The sequence below is a fragment of the Scyliorhinus canicula genome, chromosome 3, assembly GCF_902713615.1.
Source record: "Scyliorhinus canicula chromosome 3, sScyCan1.1, whole genome shotgun sequence".
NCBI lineage: Eukaryota > Metazoa > Chordata > Chondrichthyes > Carcharhiniformes > Scyliorhinidae > Scyliorhinus > Scyliorhinus canicula.
In genome coordinates this window covers 6,176,051-6,196,144 of record NC_052148.1, presented here as the reverse complement: position 1 = coordinate 6,196,144, position 20,094 = coordinate 6,176,051, and the positions used below count along the sequence as shown (strand labels likewise).

The window sequence follows — 20,094 nt, the reverse complement described above, 5'->3', positions numbered from 1 at the left end:
CTTTTCCAGACTGGTGGAGCAGATGGAGGAGGAGTTTAAGAGGTGGGACATGGTGCCGCTGTCGCTAGCAGGGAGGGTGCAGTCAGTTAAAATGACGGTCCTCCCGAGGTTCTTGTTTTTGTTCCAGTGTCTGCCCATCTTCCTCCCCAGGGCCTTTTTCAAGAAGGTAACGAGTAGTATCATGGGGTATGTGTGGGCACATGGCACCCCGAGAGTTAGAAGGGTCTTTTTGGAGCGGAGTAGGGATAGTGGAGGGCTGGCGTTACCCAACCTTTCCGGATATTACTGGGCGGCAAATACATCGATGGTACGAAAGTGGATGATGGAAGGGGAGGGGGCAGCCTGGAAGCGCATGGAGAGGGCGTCCTGCGGCAACATAAGCTTAGGGGCACTGGTAACGGCACCATGGCCGCTCCCTCCCACGAGGTATACCACGAGCCCGGTGGTGGCGGCCACCCTCAAGATCTGGGGGCAGTGGAGGCGACACAGGGGGGAAGTGGGAGGTCTGATAGGGGCACCACTAAGAGGGAACCACAGATTTGCGCCGGGAAACACAGGAGGGGGATTCCAGAGCTGGCAGAGGGCGGGTATTAGACAACTGAGGGACTTGTTTATAGAGGGGAGGTTTGCGAGCCTGGGAGAGCTGGAGGAGAAATTTGGGCTCCCCCCGGGGAACACGTTCAGGTACCTCCAAGTGAAGGCATTTGCCAGACGACAGGTAGCGGGGTTCCCCGCGCTCCCCGACAGGGGGGTGAGTGATAGGGTGCTATCAGGGGTCTGGGTCGGGGAGGGGAAGATCTCGGACATCTATAAGATTATGCAGGAGGTGGAGGAGGTACCAGTAGAGGAGCTGAAAGATAAGTGGGAGTTAGAGCTGGGGGAACAGATAGAGGACGGGACATGGGCAGACGCCCTGGAGAGGGTTAACTCGTCGTCGTCATGTGCGCGACTAAGTCTCATTCAATTTAAGGTACTGCATAGAGCCCACATGACGGGGACAAGGATGAGTCGGTTTTTCGGGGGTGAAGACAGGTGTATTAGATGTTCGGGAAGCCCTGCGAATCATGCACATATGTTTTGGGCATGTCCGGCACTGGAGGAGTTCTGGAAGGGGGTGGCAGGGACGGTGTCGAGAGTGGTGGGGTCCAGGGTCAAGCCAGGATGGGGACTTGCGATCTTCGGGGTTGGGGTGGAACCGGGGGTACAGGAGGCGAGGGAGGCTGGAATATTAGCCTTTGCGTCCTTGGTGGCTCGGAGGAGGATCCTGATTCAGTGGAGGGACGAAAGGCCTCCGAGTGTTAACACCTGGTTAAACGACATGGCAAACTTTATCCAATTGGAAAGGATCAAATTCGCCCTGAGAGGGTCGGTGCAGGGGTTTTCCAGGCGATGGCAACCCTTCCTAGACCTCTTGGATCAGAGATAGAAACTGAGGCCATGACAGCAGCAACCCGGGAGGGGAGGGGAGGGCGGGAGGGGGGGAGGGGGGGGGGGGGAGGGGGGGAAAACGACGAAGGAAGTACGGTAGCGGCGGTGGCACGGGCAAGGCCTGCCCGAGGACGCTGCTAGAAATGATAAGTTGGTCTGACTGTCGGTTCGCCGGCGGGGGGGGGGGGGGGGGGGGGGGGGATGCGCGGGTAGGGGGGGGGGGGATTATTTTTCTTTTCCTTGTTAAGTAGGGGGGTTTGACTTTGTTTTGTTATAATTTAAATGTAAATGTAGGGGGGGTTAAAATGTTTGTATTTTGAAAAATTCAATAAAAATTATTTAAAAAAAAAAAAAAAATATATAGATTAAAATCCCCCATGATAACGACTGCACCATTTCTACATGCATTAGTTATTTCTTTGTTTATTGACTTCCCCACCATTTTGTTACTCTTTTGTGGTCTGTAGACTACTCCTATCAGTGACTTTTCACCTTACTATTCCAGATTTCCACCCAAATGGATTGATGGGTTGACCCTGTAATCCGCATTCAATTTTTTTCTACCAAAATGAATCACCTCGCACTTATCAGGGTTAGACTCCATCTGCCATTTTTCGGCCCAGCTCTGTATCCTATCAATGTCTCTTTGCAGCCTACAACAGCCCTGCACCTCATCCATGGCTCACCAATCTTTGTGTCATCAGCAAATTTACTGACCCAGCCTTCAGCCCCCTCCTCCAAGTCATTGATAAAAGTTTCAAATGAAATTAAATAAAATGAAAATCGCTTATTGTCACATGTAGGCTTCAAATAAAGTTACTGTGAAAAGCCCCTAGTCGCCACAATCCGGCGCCTGTTCGTGGCGGCTGGTACAGCAAATAGAGAGGACCCAGTACAGAACCCTGTGTTACACCGCTGGTAACTGGTCTCCAGTCTGAAAATTTTCCATCCATCACCACCCTCTGTCTTCTCAGTGCCGCAGTCCCAGTGCTAGCCATTGTGCCGCATGCCACCCCTTTCATCTTCAGCAAAACGGGATGGGCCAATATTTTTTCAAGTTCTCTAAAAACCAACATCACTAGTTTAACTGAAATGATTATCAATCTGCTGATGTCATCCAGTAAAGATACTTGAGACTGTTAAAATATGTTAGGTAAATACAAATATGATTGTTATTTACCTTTGTATAGACAGGTTACGCCCAGGTATTGGGGAAATGGGGTGAGGCCAATCATTTTTCTATGAGGAATAGATAAGGGGTTGGGGAAGCGGGTCTATAAATAAAAGAGGAGGCAAGTTGAAGGAGGCATAGATTAATCAGGGGTTGGGTTATCACTGCTGCCACACAGCGCCAGAGAACTGGGTTCAATTCCTGCCTCGGTAGATTGTCTGTGTGGCGCTTGTACATTCTCTCTGTGTCTTTCTGGGTTTCCTCTGGGTCAACCGATTTCCTCCCACAATCCAAAGATGTGCATATTAGGTGGATTGGTCAAGCTATATATTCCCAGATGTGCTGGTTAGGGGGGGTTTCAGGAATTGGGCAGGGGAGTGGGCCTATTTCGGTTGCTGTTTCAGAGGGTTGGTGCAGACACACAAGGCCAAATAGCCTCCTTCTACACTGTCGTAATTCTATGGTTTTATAGTTTTATCTGGCTGAAGGTGCTGTATGGCCCAGGAATATTGGACACAAGCAGGCTAGCCAATGAAGCCAATAGATACACTTTGCTACAGCAGAAGCAGAGAATCATGGGGAACATACTAATCCCACACCCCATCCTGAAAGACATTGTGATCTGCTGCACATCACAATATGCAGCATGTGCTTTCCATGTCACTTTGTCCTCTTTTCAATATTTGAAGATAATTGGTAAGGGGGTAGAAAAGACTAATGGAGATTTTTATACACTAAAGACTTACATGTACGCTCGGAGCCTAAGACGTCAATACTTTCCGTCTTGTCTGGGTAGATGGCAGTAAGGAAAACATCATATTTGGTGTCAGGATCCAGGTTATCAAAAACCTGGCTTGTCTCTTTGCCATTTATAATCATCTGGAAGAATAGGCATAAAGCGAAGGTCAAGATGCGTTCAGTGCATGAAACCAATTTGTTTTCTGCAAACTGATTCCCTTAATTAAATGGGGATGTTTGAATTTAATATAACGACTTCCGGTTGCGGCTATGACCAGCTAAGTCGCACATTTGGCAGCTCCTGCGACAAAGGTGTTTAAGGGCCGATTGGAGGGCCCCGACGGTACTGTAAAGACGAATCCCGGTGGGGGAAGGCTCCCTGAGGAGAGTGAGACCAACTTTATGGTCGGTACTCGGAGTGGGGCGACAAAAAAAGCGGCAGCAGCTCCCCGAAAAAAGCGGGGGAAGAGGACCAAAATGGCGGCCGGTGGCGCACTAGAAGATTGGAGAAAATGGGCGGAGGAGCAGCAAGCCGCTCTCCTCCGGTGTTTTACGGAGCTGAAAGTGGAACTCTTAGAGTCTATGAACGCGACGACCACAAGGCTGATGGGGGCCCAGGCGACCCAAGAGGCGTCGATAAGAGAGCTGCAGCAGGAGATGACTGCAAGGGAGGAGGAGGCCACGGTCCTCGTGGGAAAGGTGGAGGTGCACGAGGCACTCCACCTGAAATGGCAGAGCCGCTTTGAGGAGCTGGACACTCGAATGAGGCGGAAGAACTTGAGGATCCTGGGCCTAGCAGAAGGCCTGGAGGGGCCTGATCTCCCGAAATATGTAGCGGAGATGCTGAGCTCCCTGATGGGAGAGGGGGCCGGTCCATCGCCCCTGGAGCTGGAAGAAGCATATCGGGTCATGGCTAGGCGGCCTAGGGCGAACGAGCCCCCGAGGGCGGTGCTGGTGCGATTCCAGCGTTTCTGTGATCGGGAGAAAGTGCTGAGGTGGGCCAAGAGGGAGAAAAGCAGCAAATGGGAGAATTCGACGGTGCGGATATATCAGGACTGGAGTGCGGAGGTGGCAAAGCGGCGGGCCCGGTTTAACCGGACGAAGGCGGTGCTGCACGCAAAGAGGATCAAGTTCGGAATGCTGCAGCCAGCGCGTTTGTGGGTCACCTACAAGGACCAGCACCATTACTTTGAGACCCCAGAGGAGGCATGGACTTTTGTTCGGGAGGAAAAGCTGGACCTGAACTAGAACTTGGGAACGCCGGCGGTCGAGGCCGCCCGAGTACCCTTGACTGATCAAGTGGCCCATGTCTTTCTTAGGCCAGGTCGGAACTTGGTTAAAGTTGATGGATCGTTTGGTTTCTTTGAAACTTGTGTTATGGGGGGTTTCTTTGTTCCTTTTTGTGTGTCTCTTCCCGTTGCCAACTTCCCTTAATTATTGTTGTTGTAGGGGGGGCTTTTTTACTGTTTTTTGATCTGTTCTTTAAGGGTTATGGTTACTGTTCTGTTTGATGGAGGGTGATGGTTAAATACGTTATTATTGGGTAGTTATTTAGTTATGCAGGCATAGTTATGTATTTATGTATTTATTTGAGATTTGTTATTTATATTGTTATATTGTTAAGTTGGGGAGGCGGGACGGGGGGGGTGCAAGTTGGTTATGCGTGTTTTCTTTTTCTCTTTTTTCTTCCTCTCGTTTTAAGGGGGCTTTTTTATGGGCTTGGATGGGGACGGGGGTGGAATTGAAGATGGCGGGGTAGGGTGTGGCCGGGCGAAAGCGCGGGCTTTCCCCTGTTTCCCGCGCGCGGGACGGAGGAAGGGGGAGGAGAGAAGAGTGGGGTGTGGCCAGCAATGGCGGCTTTTCCCGCGCTGAAGCGGGGTCAGAGAGGGATGGCAAGGGGGGGGGGAGGCCCCTCCCCCCCCACATCGGGAGGAGTCGGAGTGTGGCAGGGGCAGCCGGGTCAGCGAAAACCAGCTGACTCTCGGGAGTACGATGGTGGATACACCGCGGCTAGGAGGGGTCCTAGCCAGGGAGGGGGGGGGGGGGGGAAGGGGGGTTAGGGGGGGATACCGGGTTGCTGCTGGAAAGGCCGAGGACGGGAAGGGAAGAACGGGAGGAGAGAGGGGGAGGGGCCATCGCCATGGGGAACGGGTCAGAAGGGGAGGGTCGACCCGGGGCGAACAGGGGACAGGACATGGCTAATAGACAGGGGAAAGGGACGGGTCGCTCCGCGACCCGGTTGATTACTTGGAACGTGAGGGGGCTGAATGGGCCGGTCAAGAGATCAAGGGTTTTTTCACACCTAAAGGGACTGCAGGCGGATGTGGCAATGTTGCAGGAGACTCACTTGAGAGTAGTAGACCAGGTACGCCTGAGAAGGGGGTGGGTGGGACAGGTGTTCCACTCAGGCTTGGACGCAAAGAACCGGGGGGGTGGCGATTTTGGTGGGAAAGAGGGTGTCGTTCGTGGCGGCGCAGGTGGTAGCAGATAAGGAGGGTAGGTACGTGATGGTGAAGGGTAGGCTGCAGGGAGAGAATGTGGTGCTGGTGAATGTGTATGCCCCGAATTGGGATGACGCGGGTTTTATGAGGCGCCTGTTGGGCCTCATTCCGGGTCTGGAGGCAGGGGGCCTGATCATGGGGGGGGACTTCAATACAGTGCTCGACCCTGGGCTGGACAGATCGAGTTCCAGGACGAATAGGAGGCCGGCAGCGGCAGAGGTGCTAAGGGGGTTCATGGAGCAGATGGGGGGGGTAGACCCTTGGAGATTTGGCAGGCCAAGGGCGAGGGAGTATTCTTTTTTCTCCCACGTCCACAGGGTGTACTCCAGAATAGACTTTTTTGTACTGAGCAGGGGGCTGATTTCGAGAGTGCAGGACACGGAGTACTCAGCCATTGCGATTTCGGACCATGCACCACACTGGGTAGAGGTAGAACTGGGGGAAGCACGGGACCAGCGCCCGTTGTGGCGCCTGGATGTGGGGCTGCTGGCGGACGAGGAGGTGTGCGGAAGGGTCCGGAAGGGCATTGAGAGATATCTGGGCACGAACGACACGGGCGAGGTGAAGGTGGGGATAGTCTGGGAGGCCCTGAAAGCAGTGATCAGAGGAGAGCTGATCTCCATAAGGGCACACAGAGAAAGGAAGGAGAGGCAGGAGAGGGAGAGACTGGTGGGGGAACTTATAGAAGTGGACAGGAGATATGCGGAGACACCAGAGGAGGGGCTGTTGAGGGAGCGGCGCAGTTTACAGGCCCAGTTTGACCTACTGACCACTAGGAAGGCGGAGACGCAATGGAGAAGGGCACAGGGCGCGGTCTATGAGTACGGGGAAAAGGCGAGCAGGATGCTGGCACACCAGCTGCGCAAGCGAGATGCAGCCAGAGAGATTGGGGGAGTGAGAGAGAAGGGAGGGAACGTAGTGCAGAAGGGGCAAGAGGTGAACGGGGTCTTCAGGGATTTCTACAGGGAATTGTACCGGTCTGAGCCGCCCAGGAGGAGGGGGGGAATGGAGAACTTCCTCGATAGATTGAGGTTCCCAAAGGTCCAGGAGGAACGGGTGGAGGGGCTGGGGGCGCCGATAGAGATGCAGGAGCTAGTTAAAGGGATAGGCCAGATGCAGGCGGGGAAGGCGCCGGGGCCGGATGGGTTCCCGGTGGAATTTTATAAGAAGTATGTGGACTTGGTGGGTCCAGTGCTGGTGCGAGCCTTCAATGAGGCGCGAGAGGGGGGGGTTCTGCCCCCGACAATGTCACAGGCCCTGATCTCCTTGATCCTGAAGCGGGACAAAGACCCTGTACAGTGCGGGTCCTACAGGCCTATCTCCCTCTTGAATGTAGATGCCAAACTGTTGGCAAAGGTCCTGGCAACCAGAATAGAGGATTGTGTGCCAGGGGTAATCCATGAGGACCAGACGGGGTTCGTAAAGGGACGACAACTTAACACAAATGTCCGGAGACTGTTGAATGTGATTATGATGCCAGCAGTGGAGGGGGAGGCTGAGATAGTGGTAGCACTGGATGCGGAGAAGGCATTCGATAGGGTGGAGTGGGAATACCTGTGGGAGACGCTGGAACGGTTTGGGTTTGGGGAGGGATTTATCAAGTGGGTGAAGCTGCTGTATTCGGCCCCGATGGCGAGTGTGGTTACAAACGGGAGGAGGTCAGAGAATTTTGGGCTCCATCGAGGTACCAGGCAGGGATGCCCCCTATCCCCTTACTATTTGCATTAGCGATCGAACCGTTGGCGATGGCACTGAGGGGTTCAGGGGGGTGGAGAGGACTGACAAGGGGAGGGGAGGAACATCGGGTATCACTCTATGCGGATGATTTGTTGTTGTATGTGGCAGACCCGGAAGGGGGAATGCCGGAGGTAATGGAAATACTAGCGGAGTTTGGGGACTTTTCGGGATATAAATTAAATGTGGGTAAAAGTGAGGTCTTTGTGATACACCCGGGAGATCAGGGGGAGGGAATTGGGCGGCTCCCCTTTAAGAGAGCAGTAAAGAGCTTCAGGTACTTAGGGGTGCAGGTGGCAAGGAACTGGGGGACCCTCCACAAGCTGAACTTTTCAAGGCTGGTGGAGCAGATGGAGGAGGAGTTCAAGAGGTGGGACATGGTACCGCTGTCGCTAGCAGGGAGGGTGCAGTCAGTCAAAATGACGGTCCTCCCGAGGTTCTTGTTTCTGTTCCAGTGCTTGCCCATCTTTCTCCCCAGGGCCTTCTTCAAGAAGGTAACTAGCAGCATTATGGGCTATGTGTGGGCACATGGCACCCCTAGAGTGAGAAGGATTTTCTTGGAACGGAGTAGGGACAGTGGAGGATTAGCGCTACCCAATCTTTCCGGGTACTACTGGGCGGCGAACGCATCGATGGTGCGCAAGTGGGTGATGGAGGGGGAGGGGGCAGCTTGGAAACGTATGGAGAGGGCGTCCTGCGGCAATATAAGCCTGGGGGCGCTAGTAACGGCACCATGGCCGCTCCCCCCCACAAGGTATACCACGAGTCCGGTAGTGGCGGCCACCCTTAAAATCTGGGGGCAGTGGAGGCGACACAGGGGGGAAGTGGGGGGTCTGATGGCGGCGCCACTGAGAGGGAACCACAGATTTGTCCCGGGGAACACTGGCGGGGGATTCCAGAGCTGGCACAGGGCGGGCATCAGGCAACTGAGGGACATGTTCATAGAGGGGAGGTTTGCGAGCCTGGGAGAGCTGGAGGAGAAATTTGAGCTCCCCCCGGGGAACACGTTTAGATACCTGCAGGTGAAGGCATTTGCCAGACGACAGGTGGAAGGATTTCCCTTGCTTCCCGATAGAGGGGTGAGTGATAGGGTGCTGTCAGGGGTCTGGGTCGGAGAAGGGAAGGTCTCGGACATCTACAAAATAATGCAGGAGGTGGAGGAGGTATCAATAGAGGAGCTGAAAGACAAGTGGGAAGCGGAGCTGGGAGAGCAGATAGAAGATGGGACATGGGCGGATGCCTTAGAGAGGGTCAATTCGTCGTCGTCGTGCGCAAGATTGGGCCTCATCCAATTTAAGGTGCTGCATAGAGCCCATATGACGGGGACTAGGATGAGTCGGTTCTTCGGGGGTGAGGACAGGTGTGTTAGGTGTTCGGGAAGCCCTGCGAACCATGTACATATGTTCTGGATGTGCCCGGCACTGGAAGAGTTCTGGGAGGGGGTGGCGGGGACGGTATCGAGAGTGGTGGGAACCAGGGTCAAACCAGGGTGGGGGCTAGCGATTTTTGGGGTTGGGGTGGAGCCAGGAGTACAAGAGGCAGGGGAGGCCGGAATATTGGCCTTTGCGTCCTTGGTAGCTCGGAGAAGGATCTTGATTCAGTGGAGGGACACAAGGCCACCAAGTGTTAACACCTGGTTAAACGACATGGCAAGCTTCATCCAATTGGAAAGAACCAAATTCGCCCTGAGAGGGTCGGTACGGGGGTTCTTCCGGCGGTGGCAGCCCTTCCTTGACTTTCTGGATCAGAGATAGGAACTGGAGGCCGAAACAGCAGCAACCCGGGGAGAAAGGGGGGGGGGGAAGGGAGGGGGGGGGGGATAGCAACGAAGGGAGCACGTCAGCGGGGGGTTGCGGGCAATGACTTCCCGAGGCCATCGGCAGAAAGGGAAAAACGGTTTGGTTGCTAGACTGGTAGCGCGGGGGGGGGGGGGGGGGGGGGAGGGGGGGGGGGTGAGCGCGGGGGAGGGCGTGGGGAGGATTTTCCAGGGGGGATTTGTTGTGTTATAATTTAAAATGTAGTAGGGGTAAATGTTTGTATCGAAAAATTTCAATAAAAATTATTAAAAAAAAAAAAAAGAATTTAATATAACTCAGGGGGCTGCAAGGACCTTAAAATCCTTTACCAACCCTTTGCTGCAGCCACCTTTCCCAGTGGCATTCCCTCATGGTCATGTGCAGTATTTCTGCAGCATATTAAATTGAAGGAATAAACTAATTTGGATGTTTTGTTCATTACAAAAATGCTCTTCTTTGAGTGGGAACTGAGCCCAACATCTGAATACTAAAGAGCATAGGGTACGTGCGGAGAGCAGTTTTCTGATCACCTTCTAGTACAGTAATGCCATTCAGAAAGAATGTGCTCATGTTTCTGCAGGTTACGGTTCAAAGAGCTCATCCCACCCAATTGACTCTTGGCCAATCTCCACATTTTCCAGTCATGCCCGTGTCTTTGCGTGTCCCTGTTGGGAATGGAAAATACCTGCTGTTTTCAGTGTGATCATGCCCCCACGGCCAACAGAGAATGCAACTCATTAGCAAGTGTGGAAAGGATTACAAGGATACAATGAAACATTGTTCCTGGAAAGGAGGAACATTTTCATCCTTATACAGATCTGGCTGACAGCGGTTTTGCTTCACACTCGCATGTTGCAAGGCAAATTTGAAAATCTGCTGGAGCTACACAGAAGCGGAAAGTATGGATTTCATCACCTCTTTTTTGTTCCCCTCCTGCAGATGGAACCCAGCTGATTCTGTACTGGTCCACATCCTCTGCTCCATGATCCCAGTCCATCCGGAAACCTTTCCTCGTGATGTCCGAGAAGCGTAGGTTTGATGGTGGTGCGACAACCGCTGTGTGAGAAGAATGAGACCTTAAATGTACACGTGTAGCAGAAAGGAAACAGAATCTGACAGAAATGATGAGGAAAGGGAGGATATCTGAGCAAAGATTTGAGATGCTGGCACTGATCACAAACAACTTGCATTGATAACAGTGCCTTTAATGCAGTAAAATGTCCTGACTCACTTCAGAACATAGTACATAGAACAGTACAGGCACTTAGGCACTCCATGTTGCGCCGACCTGTGAAACCACTGTCAAGCCCATCTACACTATTCTCTTATCATGCATGTGTTTATCCAATGACCATTTGAATGCTCTTAATATTGGTGAGTTAATTACTGTTGCAGGAAGGGCATTCCACGGCCTTACTACTCTCTGAGTAAAGAACCTACCTCTGCCATCTGTCCTGTATCTATCTCCCTCAATTGAAAGCAATCTACCCTCGTTCTAGAAATCACCACCCGAGGAAAAAGGTTCTCACTGTCCACCCTATCTGATCCTCTGATCATCTTGTATGCCTCAATTAAGTCACATCTGAACCTTCTTCCCTCTAATGAGAACAGCCTCTAGTCCCTCTGCCTTCCCTCATTAGGTCTTCCCTCCATAACAGGCAACATCCTGATGAAACTCCTCTGCACCCTTACTAATGCTTCCATATTCTTCCTGTAATGCAGTGGCCAGAATTGGACGCAACACTCCAAATGTGGCCGCACCAGAGTTTTGTACAGCTGCAATTTGACCTCATGGCTCTGAAACTCAATCCATCTGCCAATAAAAGCTAACACACCGTACGCCTTCTTAACAAACCTATCAACCTGGGTGGCAACTTTCAGGGATCTATGGACAAGGACACCGAGATCTCTCTGCTCACCCACACCACCAAGAATCTTACCATTAGCTCAGTACTCTGTCTTCCTGTTATTTCTTCCAAAATGAATCACCTCACACTTTTCTGCATTAAACTCTATTTGCCATCTCCCAGCCAGCTCTGCAGCTTATCTATGTCCCTCTGTAACTTGTAACATCATTCCGCACTGTCCACAACTCCAGCGAGTTGAGTGCCATCTGCAAAACAGTTCTTTGTGGTACACCACTAGTGACAAAAGATTTCTCATGTCCCCTCCTGGCTCTTCGTAGCTGTCTCTTTAGATCCTTCCTATCTAACTTGTAACTCTCGAGCACCCGAACTGAACCTTCACGTCTCATCTTTACATAAGCCTCCTTCTTCGTCTTGGCAAGTGATTCAACTACTTTAGTAACCCACGATTCCCTCGCTTGACCACTTCCTCCCTGCCTGACAGGCACATAAGGAGCTAAGAACTAGAAGCAGGCATAGGCCCCATGGCCCCTCAAGCCTGCTCCACCAGCATGTTTTAATATTTTATCATTTTATTAATAATCCTGTTTGTTCTGATTCCTACCAAAGTGGATAACCTCACATTTGTCAACATTGTATTCCATCTGCCAGAACCTAGTCCATTCACTTAACCCATCCAAATCCCTCTGAAGACTTCCAGAATGCCCTGCACTTATTGCTGTACCACTCATCTTAGTGTTGTCTGCAAACTTGGACATGTTGCCCTTCGTCCCCAACTCCAAATCATTGAAGCAAATTGTGAACAATTGCGGGCCCAGCACTGATCCCTGAAACCACTGGCTACTGATTGCCAACCAGAGAAGCACCCATTAATCCCCACTCTATGCGTTCTATTAATTAACCAATCTTCTATCCATGCTACTACTGTACCCTTAATGCCATGCATCTTTATCGTATGCTGCAAAGTTTTGTGTGGCACCTTGCCAAAGGTTTACTTGAAATCCAGACATACCACATCCATTGGCTCCCCATTATCTACCACTTTGGAAGGTCCTCAAAAAATTGCACTCAATTAGTAAGGCACGACCTTGCCCTTTATGAACCCATGCTGCGTCTGCCCAATGAGAATTTCCATCCAGACGTCTCGCTATTTATTCTTTGATGATAGACTCCAGCATCTTCCCGACTACCAAAGTTAAGCTAACTGGCCTATAATTACCCGCTCTCTGCCTATCTCCTTTTTTAAACAGTGGTGTCACGTTTGCTAATTTCCAATCCGCCGGGACCATCCCAGAGTCTCGTGAATTTTGGTAAATTATCACTAGTGCATTTGTATTTTCCCTAGCCATCTCTTTTAGCACTCTGGGATGCATTCCACCTGGGCCAGGAGACCTGTCTACCTTTAGCCCTATGAGCTTGCCCACCACTATCTCCTTCGTGATAACAATCATCTCAAGGTCCTCACCTGTCATAGCCTCATTTCTATCAGTCACTGGCATGTTGTGTCTTCCACTGTGAAGACAGACCCAAATAACCTGTTCAGTTCCTCAGCCATTTCCTCAACTCCCATTATTAAATCACCCTTCTCGTCCTCTACAGGAAAAATATTTACCTGAAAAGCCCCTAGTTGCCACATTCCTGCACCTGTTCACTCTCACAATCTATCTTACTCTTATTTATAGCTTTTGTAGTAGCTTTCTGTTGCCCCCTAAAGATTTCCCAGTCCTCCAGTCTCCCACTAATCTTTGCCACTTTGGATGCATTTTCCTTCAGTTTGATACTCTCCCTTATTTCCTTAGATATCCATGGTCGATTTTCCCTCTTTCTACTGTCCTTCCTTTTTGGTATCAACAGTGAAAAATCGCTTGGAAGGTTCTCCACTGTTCCTCAACTGATTCACCATAAAGTCTTTGCTCCCAGTCTATCTTTTCTCATCTCATTGTAATCTGCTTTGTTTGAGCACAAAACACTACTGTTTTATTTCACCTTCTCACCCTCCATCTGTATTTTAAATTCCACCATACTGTGATCACTCCTTGCGAGAGTATCCCGAACTATGAGATCATTAGTCAATCCTGTCTCATGATACAGGACCAGAACTAGGACTGCTTGTACACTTGTAGATTCTATTACATAATGTTCTAGGAAACTATCACGGATACATTCTGTAAACTCTTCCTCCAGGCTGCCTTGACCAACCTGGTTAAACCAATCAATATATAGATTAAAAGCGAGCACTTTTCCAGGAGTCACATCCGGAGTGAGACTCGTACAGAGTGGGAGATTTAAACTTGGTAATTTGGTGCAGTGAGGTAAATCAGCAAAAGTAAGTGGAAAATCTAATTCTGCTGTTTTTCAGTTAAAAGTGCAGTGTGGAGCTTAGTGTCTGATTGGTTGAAGCTGCCCCCACCCTAATTGCTGAGAGGCAGTTATCTGTCAATCACCTGAGGCCTGTTGAGGCCTGTTTAGGGGCACATTGTATTATTCTCTTTGAAGTTAAGGTTTTTTTTGAGTCATCGGTGAGCTGAGGTCTGTATAAAAGACAGACAGAGAGCGCACACAGTAAGCGAGCACTTTTCCAGGAGACACATCCGGAGTGAGACTCATACAGAGTGGGAGATTTAAACTTGGTAATTTGGTGCAGTGAGGTAATTCGGTGCAGAGTGTGAGGAGGTGCTTTTTAACCCTGGTAAGTGACTGGTAAGTAGTCTCTCTTTTTCTTTTCATTGTCTAATTTATTTATTTTTATTTTGAAATTCTAGTTGTTTAAGTTTACCAAGGGTTTAAGACATGGCAGGAGATCCCAGACCCGTGTCATGCTCCTCGTGTGCGATGTGGGAGCTCAGGGACGCGTCCACTGTCCCTGGCTCCTTCACGTGCAAGAAGTGTGTTCAGTTGCAGCTCTTGTTAGACCACTTGACGGCTCTGGAGCTGCGGATGGACTCACTTTGGAGCATCCGCGATGCTGAGGAGGTCGTGGATAGCACGTTTAGCGAGTTGGTCACACCGCAGGTGAAGGTTACTGAGGGAGATAGAAAATGGGTGACCAAAAGAAAGAGCAAGAGTAGGAAGGCAGTGCAGGTGTCCCCTGCGGTCATCTCCCTGCAAAACAGATATACCGCTTTGGATACTGTTGAGGGAGATGGCTCACCAGGGGAAGGCAGCAGCAGCCAGGTTCATGGCACCGTGGCTGGCTCTGCTGCACAGCAGGGCAGGAAGAAAAATGGCAGGGCTATAGTGATAGGGGACTCGATCGTAAGGGGAATAGACAGGCGGTTCTGTGGACGCAATCGAGACTCCAGGATGGTATGTTGCCTCCCTGGTGCAAGGGTCAAGGATGTCTCGGAGCGGCTGCAGGACATTCTGGGGGTGGAGGGTGAACAGCCAGCTGTCGTGGTGCACATAGGCACCAACGATATAGGTAAAAAACGGGATGAGGTCCTACAAGCGGAATTCAGGGAGTTAGGAGTTAAACAAAAAAGTAGGACCTCAAAGGTAGTAATCTCAGGATTGCTACCAGTGCCACGAGCTAGTCAGAGTAGGAATGTCAGGATAGATAGGATGAATGCGTGGCTCAAGAGATGGTGCAAGAGGGAGGGATTCAAATTCCTGGGGCATTGGGACCGGTTCTGGGGAAGGTGGGACCAGTACAAACCGGACGGTCTGCACTTGGGCAGGACTGGAACCGATGTCCTAGGGGGGGTGTTTTCTAGAGCTGTTGGGGAGGGTTTAAACTAATGTGGCAGGGGGATGGTAACCAATGCTGGAAGTTGGAAGGTAGTAAAACAGGGACAGAAACAAAAGGAAGTAAGGGGAAAAGTGCAAGGCAGAGAAGACATAGTCAGAAATCCATAAGGGCGACAGTACAAGGTACAGTGACTGAGGGGAGCACAGTGAATAGGCCCAGTAATAACAAAAGGAATAAAACTGGAGATGTTAAGATTCAAAACAGAGGTAAAAAAACCAACATAAGTGTACTTTACCTGAATGCTCGTAGTATTCGGAATAAAGTAAATGAGTTGGTGGCGCAAATCATCGTAAATGACTATGATTTAGTGGCCATTACTGAAACATGGTTAAAGGATGGTCACGACTGGGAGTTAAATATCCGAGGGTATCAAACTATTCGGAAGGACAGAGTGGATGGTAAGGGAGGTGGTGTTGCTCTGTTATTTAAGGATGACATCCGGGCAATAGTAAGGGATGACATCGGTGCTATGGAGGATAAGGTTGAATCCATTTGGGTGGAAATCAGGAATAGTAAGGCGAAAAAGTCACTGATAGGAGTAGTCTATCGGCCACCAAATAGTAACGAGATGGTGGGGCAGGCAATAAACAAAGAAATAACTGATGCATGTAGAAATGGTACAGCAGTTATCATGGGGGATTTTAATCTACATGTCGATTGGTTTAACCAGGTCGGTCAAGGCAACCGTGAGGAGGAGTTTATAGAATGTATCCGCGATAGTTTCCTAGAACAGTATGTAACGGAACCTACGAGGGAACAAGCGGTCCTAGATCTTGTCCTGTGTAATTAGACAGGATTGATTCATGATCTCATAGTTAGGGATCCTCTCGGAAGGAGCGATCACAACATGGTGGAATTTAAAATACAGATGGAGGGTGAGAAAGTAAAATCAAATACTAGTGTTTTGTGTTTAAACAAAGGAGATTACAAGGGGATGAGAGAAGAACTAGCTAAGACTTTATGGTGGAACAGTTGAGGAACAGTGGAGAACCTTCCAAGCGGTTTTTCACAGTGCTCAGCAAAGGTTTATACCAACAAAAGGGAAGGACGGAAGAAAGAGGGAAAATCGACCGTGGATATCTAAGGAAAAAAGGGAGAGTATCAAATTGAAGGAAAAAGCATATAAAGTGGCAAAGATTGCTGGGAGATTAGAGGACTGGGAAATCTTTAGGGGGCAACAGAAAGCTACTAAAAAAGCTATAAAGAAGAGTAAGATAGAGTATGAGAGTAAACTTGCTCAGAATATAAAAACAGACAGTAAAAGTTTTTACAAATATACAAGACAAAAAAGAGTGGCTAAGGTAAATATTGGTCCTTTAGAGGATGAGAAGGGAGTTTTAATAATGGGAAATGAGGAAATGGCTGAGGAACTGAACAGGTTTTTTGGGTCGGTCTTCACAGTGGAAGACACAAATAACATGCCAGCGACTGATAGAAATTAGGCTATGACAGGTGAGGACCTTGAGAGGATTGTTATCACTAAGGAGGGAGTGATGGGCAAGCTAATGGGGCTAAAGGTAGACAAGTCTCCTGGCCCTGATGGAATGCATCCCAGAGTGCTAAAAGAGATGGCTAGGGAAATTGCAGATGCACTAGTGATAATTTACCGAAATTCACTAGACTCTGGGGTGGTCCCGGTGGATTGGAAATTAGCAAATGTGACGCCACTGTTTAAAAAAGGAGGTAGGCAGAAAGCAGGAAATTATAGGCCAGTGAGTTTAACTTCGGTAATAGGGAAGATGCTGGAATCTATCATCAAGGAAGAAATTGCGAGGCATCTGGATAGAAATTGTCCCATTGGGAAGACGCAGCATGGGTTCGTTAAAGGCAGGTCATGCCTAACTAATTTAGTGGAATTTTTTGAGGACATTACCAGTGCAGTAGATAACGGGGATCCGATGGATGTGGTATATCTGGATTTCCAGAAAGCCTTTGACAAGGTGCCACACAAAAGGTTGCTGCATAAGATAAAGATGCATGGCATTAAGGGTAAAGTAGTAGCATGGATAGAGGATTGGTTAATTAATAGAAAGCAAAGAGTTGGGATAAATGGGTGTTTCTCTGGTTGGCAATCAGTAGCTAGTGGTGTCCCTCGGGGATACGTGTTGGGCCCACAATTGTTCACAATTTACATTGATGATTTGGAGTTGGGGACCAAGGGCAATGTGTCCAAGTTTGCAGATGACACTAAGATGAGTGGTAAAGCGAAAAGTGCAGAGGATACTGGAAGTCTGCAGAGGGATTTGGATAGGTTAAGTGAATGGGTTCGGGTCTGGCAGATGGAATACAATGTTGACAAATGTGAGGTTATCCATTTTGGTAGGAATAACAGCAAACGGGATTATTATTTAAACGATAAAATATTAAAGCATGCTGCTGTTCAGAGAGACTTGGGTGTGCTAGTGCATGAGTCACAGAAGGTTGGTTTACAAGTGCAACAGGTGATTAAGAAGGCAAATGGAATTTTGTCCTTCATTGCTAGAGGGATGGAGTTTAAGACTAGGGAGGTTATGTTGCAATTGTATAAGGTGTTAGTGCGGCCACACCTGGAGTATTGTGTTCAGTTTTGGTCTCCTTACTTGAGAAAGGACGTACTGGTGCTGGAGGGTGTGCAGAGGAGATTCACTAGGTTAATCCCAGAGCTGAAGGGGTTGGATTATGAGGAGAGGTTGAGTAGACTGGGACTGTACTCGTTGGAATTTAGAAGGATGAGGGGGGATCTTATAGAAACATTTAAAATTATGAAGGGAATAGATAGGATAGATGCGGGCAGGTTGTTTCCACTGGCGGGTGACAGCAGAACTAGGGGGCATAGCCTCAAAATAAGGGGAAGTAGATTTAGGACTGAGTTTAGGAGGAAGTTCTTCACCCAAAGGGTTGTGAATCTATGGAATTCCTTGCCCAGTGAAGCAGTTGAGGCTCCTTCATTACATGTTTTTAAGGTAAAGATAGATAGTTTTTTGAAGAATAAAGGGATTAAGGGTTATGGTGTTCGGGCCGGAAAGTGGAGCTGAGTCCACAAAAGATCAGCCATGATCTAATTGAATGGCGGAGCAGGCTCGAGGGGCCAGATGGCCTACTCCTGCTCCTAGTTCTTATGTTCTTATGTTCTTAAAATCCCCCATGATAACGACTGCACCATTTCTACATGCATCAGTTATTTCTTTGTTTATTGACTGCCCCACCATTTTGTTACTCTTTTGTGGTCTATAGACTACTCCTATCAGTAACTTTTTACCTTACTATTCAAAATTTCCACCCAAATGGATTGATGGGTTGACCCTGTAATCCGCATTCAATTTTTTCTACCAAAATGAATCACCTCGCACTTATCAGGGTTAAACTCCATCTGCCATTTTGCGGCCCAGCTCTGTATCCTATCAATGTCTCTTTGCAGCCTACAACAGCCCTGCACCTCATCCATGGCTCCACCAATCTTTGTGTCATCAGCAAATTGACTGACCCAGCCTTCTGTCCCCTCCTTCAAGTCATTGATAAAAGTCACAAAAGAAATTAAATGAAATGAAAATCGCTTATTGTCACATGTAGGCTTCAAATAAAGTTACTGTGAAAAGCCCCTAGTTGCCACAATCCGGCGCCTGTTCGGGGCGGCTAGTACAGCAAGTAGAGAGGACCCAGTACAGAACCCTGTGTTACACCGCTGGTAACTGGTCTCCAGTCTGAAAATTTTCCATCCATCACCACCCTCTGTCTTCTCAGTGCCGCAGTCCCAGTGCTAGCCACTGTGCCGCATGCCACCACTTTCACCATCAGCAAAACGGGATGGGGCAATATTTTTTCAAGTTCTCTAAAAACCAACATCACTAGTTTAACTGAAATGATTATCAATCTGCTGATGTCATCCAGTAAAGATACTTGAGACTGTTAAAATATGTTAGGTAAATACAAATATGATTGTTATTTACCTTTGTATAGACAAGTTACGCCCAGGTAGTGGGGAAATGGGGTGAGGCCAATCATTTTTCTATGAGGAATAGATAAGGGGTTGGGGAAGCGGGTCCATAAATAAAAGAGGAGGCAAGTTGAAGGAGGCATAGATTAATCAGGGGTTGGGTTATCACTGCTGCCTCACAGCGCCAGAGAACTGGGTTCAATTCCTGCCTCGGTAGGTTGTCTGTGTGGCGCTTGTACATTCTCTCTGTGTCTTTCTGGGTTTCCTCTGGGTCAACCGATTTCCTCCCACAATCCAAAGATGTGCATATTAGGTGGATTGGTCAAGCTAAATAGTCCCAGATGTGCTGGTTAGGGGGGGTTTCAGGGATTGGGCAGGGGAGTGGGCCTATTTCGGTTGCTCTTTCAGAGGGTCGGTGCAGACACACAAGGCCAAATAGCAACCTTCTACACTGTCGGAATTCTATGGTTTTATAGTTTTATCTGGCTGAAGGTGCTGTATGGCCCAGGAATATTGGACACAAGCAGGCGAGCCAATGATGCCAATAGATACACTTTGCTACAGCAGAAGCAGAGAATCATGGGGAACATACTAATCCCACACCCCACCCTGAAGGACATTGTGATCCGCTGCACATCACAATATGCAGCATGTGCTTTCCATGTCACTTTGTCCTCTTTTCAATATTTGAAGATAATTGGTAAGGGGGTAGAAAAGACTAATGGAAATTTTTATACACTAAAGACTTACATGTACGCTCGGAGCCTAAGACGTCAATACTTTCCGTCTTGTCTGGGTAGATGGCAGTAAGGAAAACATCATATTTGGTGTCAGGATCCAGGTTATCAAAAACCTGGCTTGTCTCTTTGCCATTTTTAATCATCTGGAAGAATAGGCACAAAGCGAAGGTCAAGATGCATTCAGTGCATGAAACCAATTTGTTTTCTGCAAACTGATTCCCTTAATTAAATGGGGATGTTTGAATTTAATATAACTCAGGGGGCTGCAAGGACCTTAAAATCCTTTACCAACCCTTTGCTGCAGCCACCTTTCCCAGTGGCATTCCCTCATGGTCATGTGCAGTATTTCTGCAGAATATTAAATTGAAGGAATAAACTAATTTGGATGTTTTGTTCATGACACAAATGCTCTTCTTTGAGTGGGCAACTGAGCCCAACATCTCAATACTAAAGAGCATAG

At 49.0% G+C, this 20,094-nt stretch overlaps 2 protein-coding genes across 2 annotated transcripts in view; both read right to left on the bottom strand.

Moving 5' to 3' along the window:
• Positions 1–20,094, bottom strand: part of LOC119963598 (tenascin-X-like) — a 621,159-nt gene that overhangs the window by 346,033 nt on the left and 255,032 nt on the right. The gene's annotated exons all lie outside the window — the stretch shown is intronic.
• The window catches only part of LOC119963791 (collagen alpha-1(XII) chain-like), a 28,144-nt gene that overhangs the window by 7,411 nt on the left and 639 nt on the right, over positions 1–20,094 (bottom strand). The window contains exons 2-4 of the mRNA XM_038793077.1: positions 19,645–19,777; positions 10,284–10,424; positions 3,346–3,478 (exon numbers count right to left, since the gene is read on the bottom strand). Of these exons, the coding sequence (XP_038649005.1) occupies positions 3,441–3,478; positions 10,284–10,424; positions 19,645–19,777 (312 nt within the window). The 3' untranslated portion in view covers positions 3,346–3,440. The remainder of the gene's footprint in view (positions 1–3,345; positions 3,479–10,283; positions 10,425–19,644; positions 19,778–20,094) is intronic.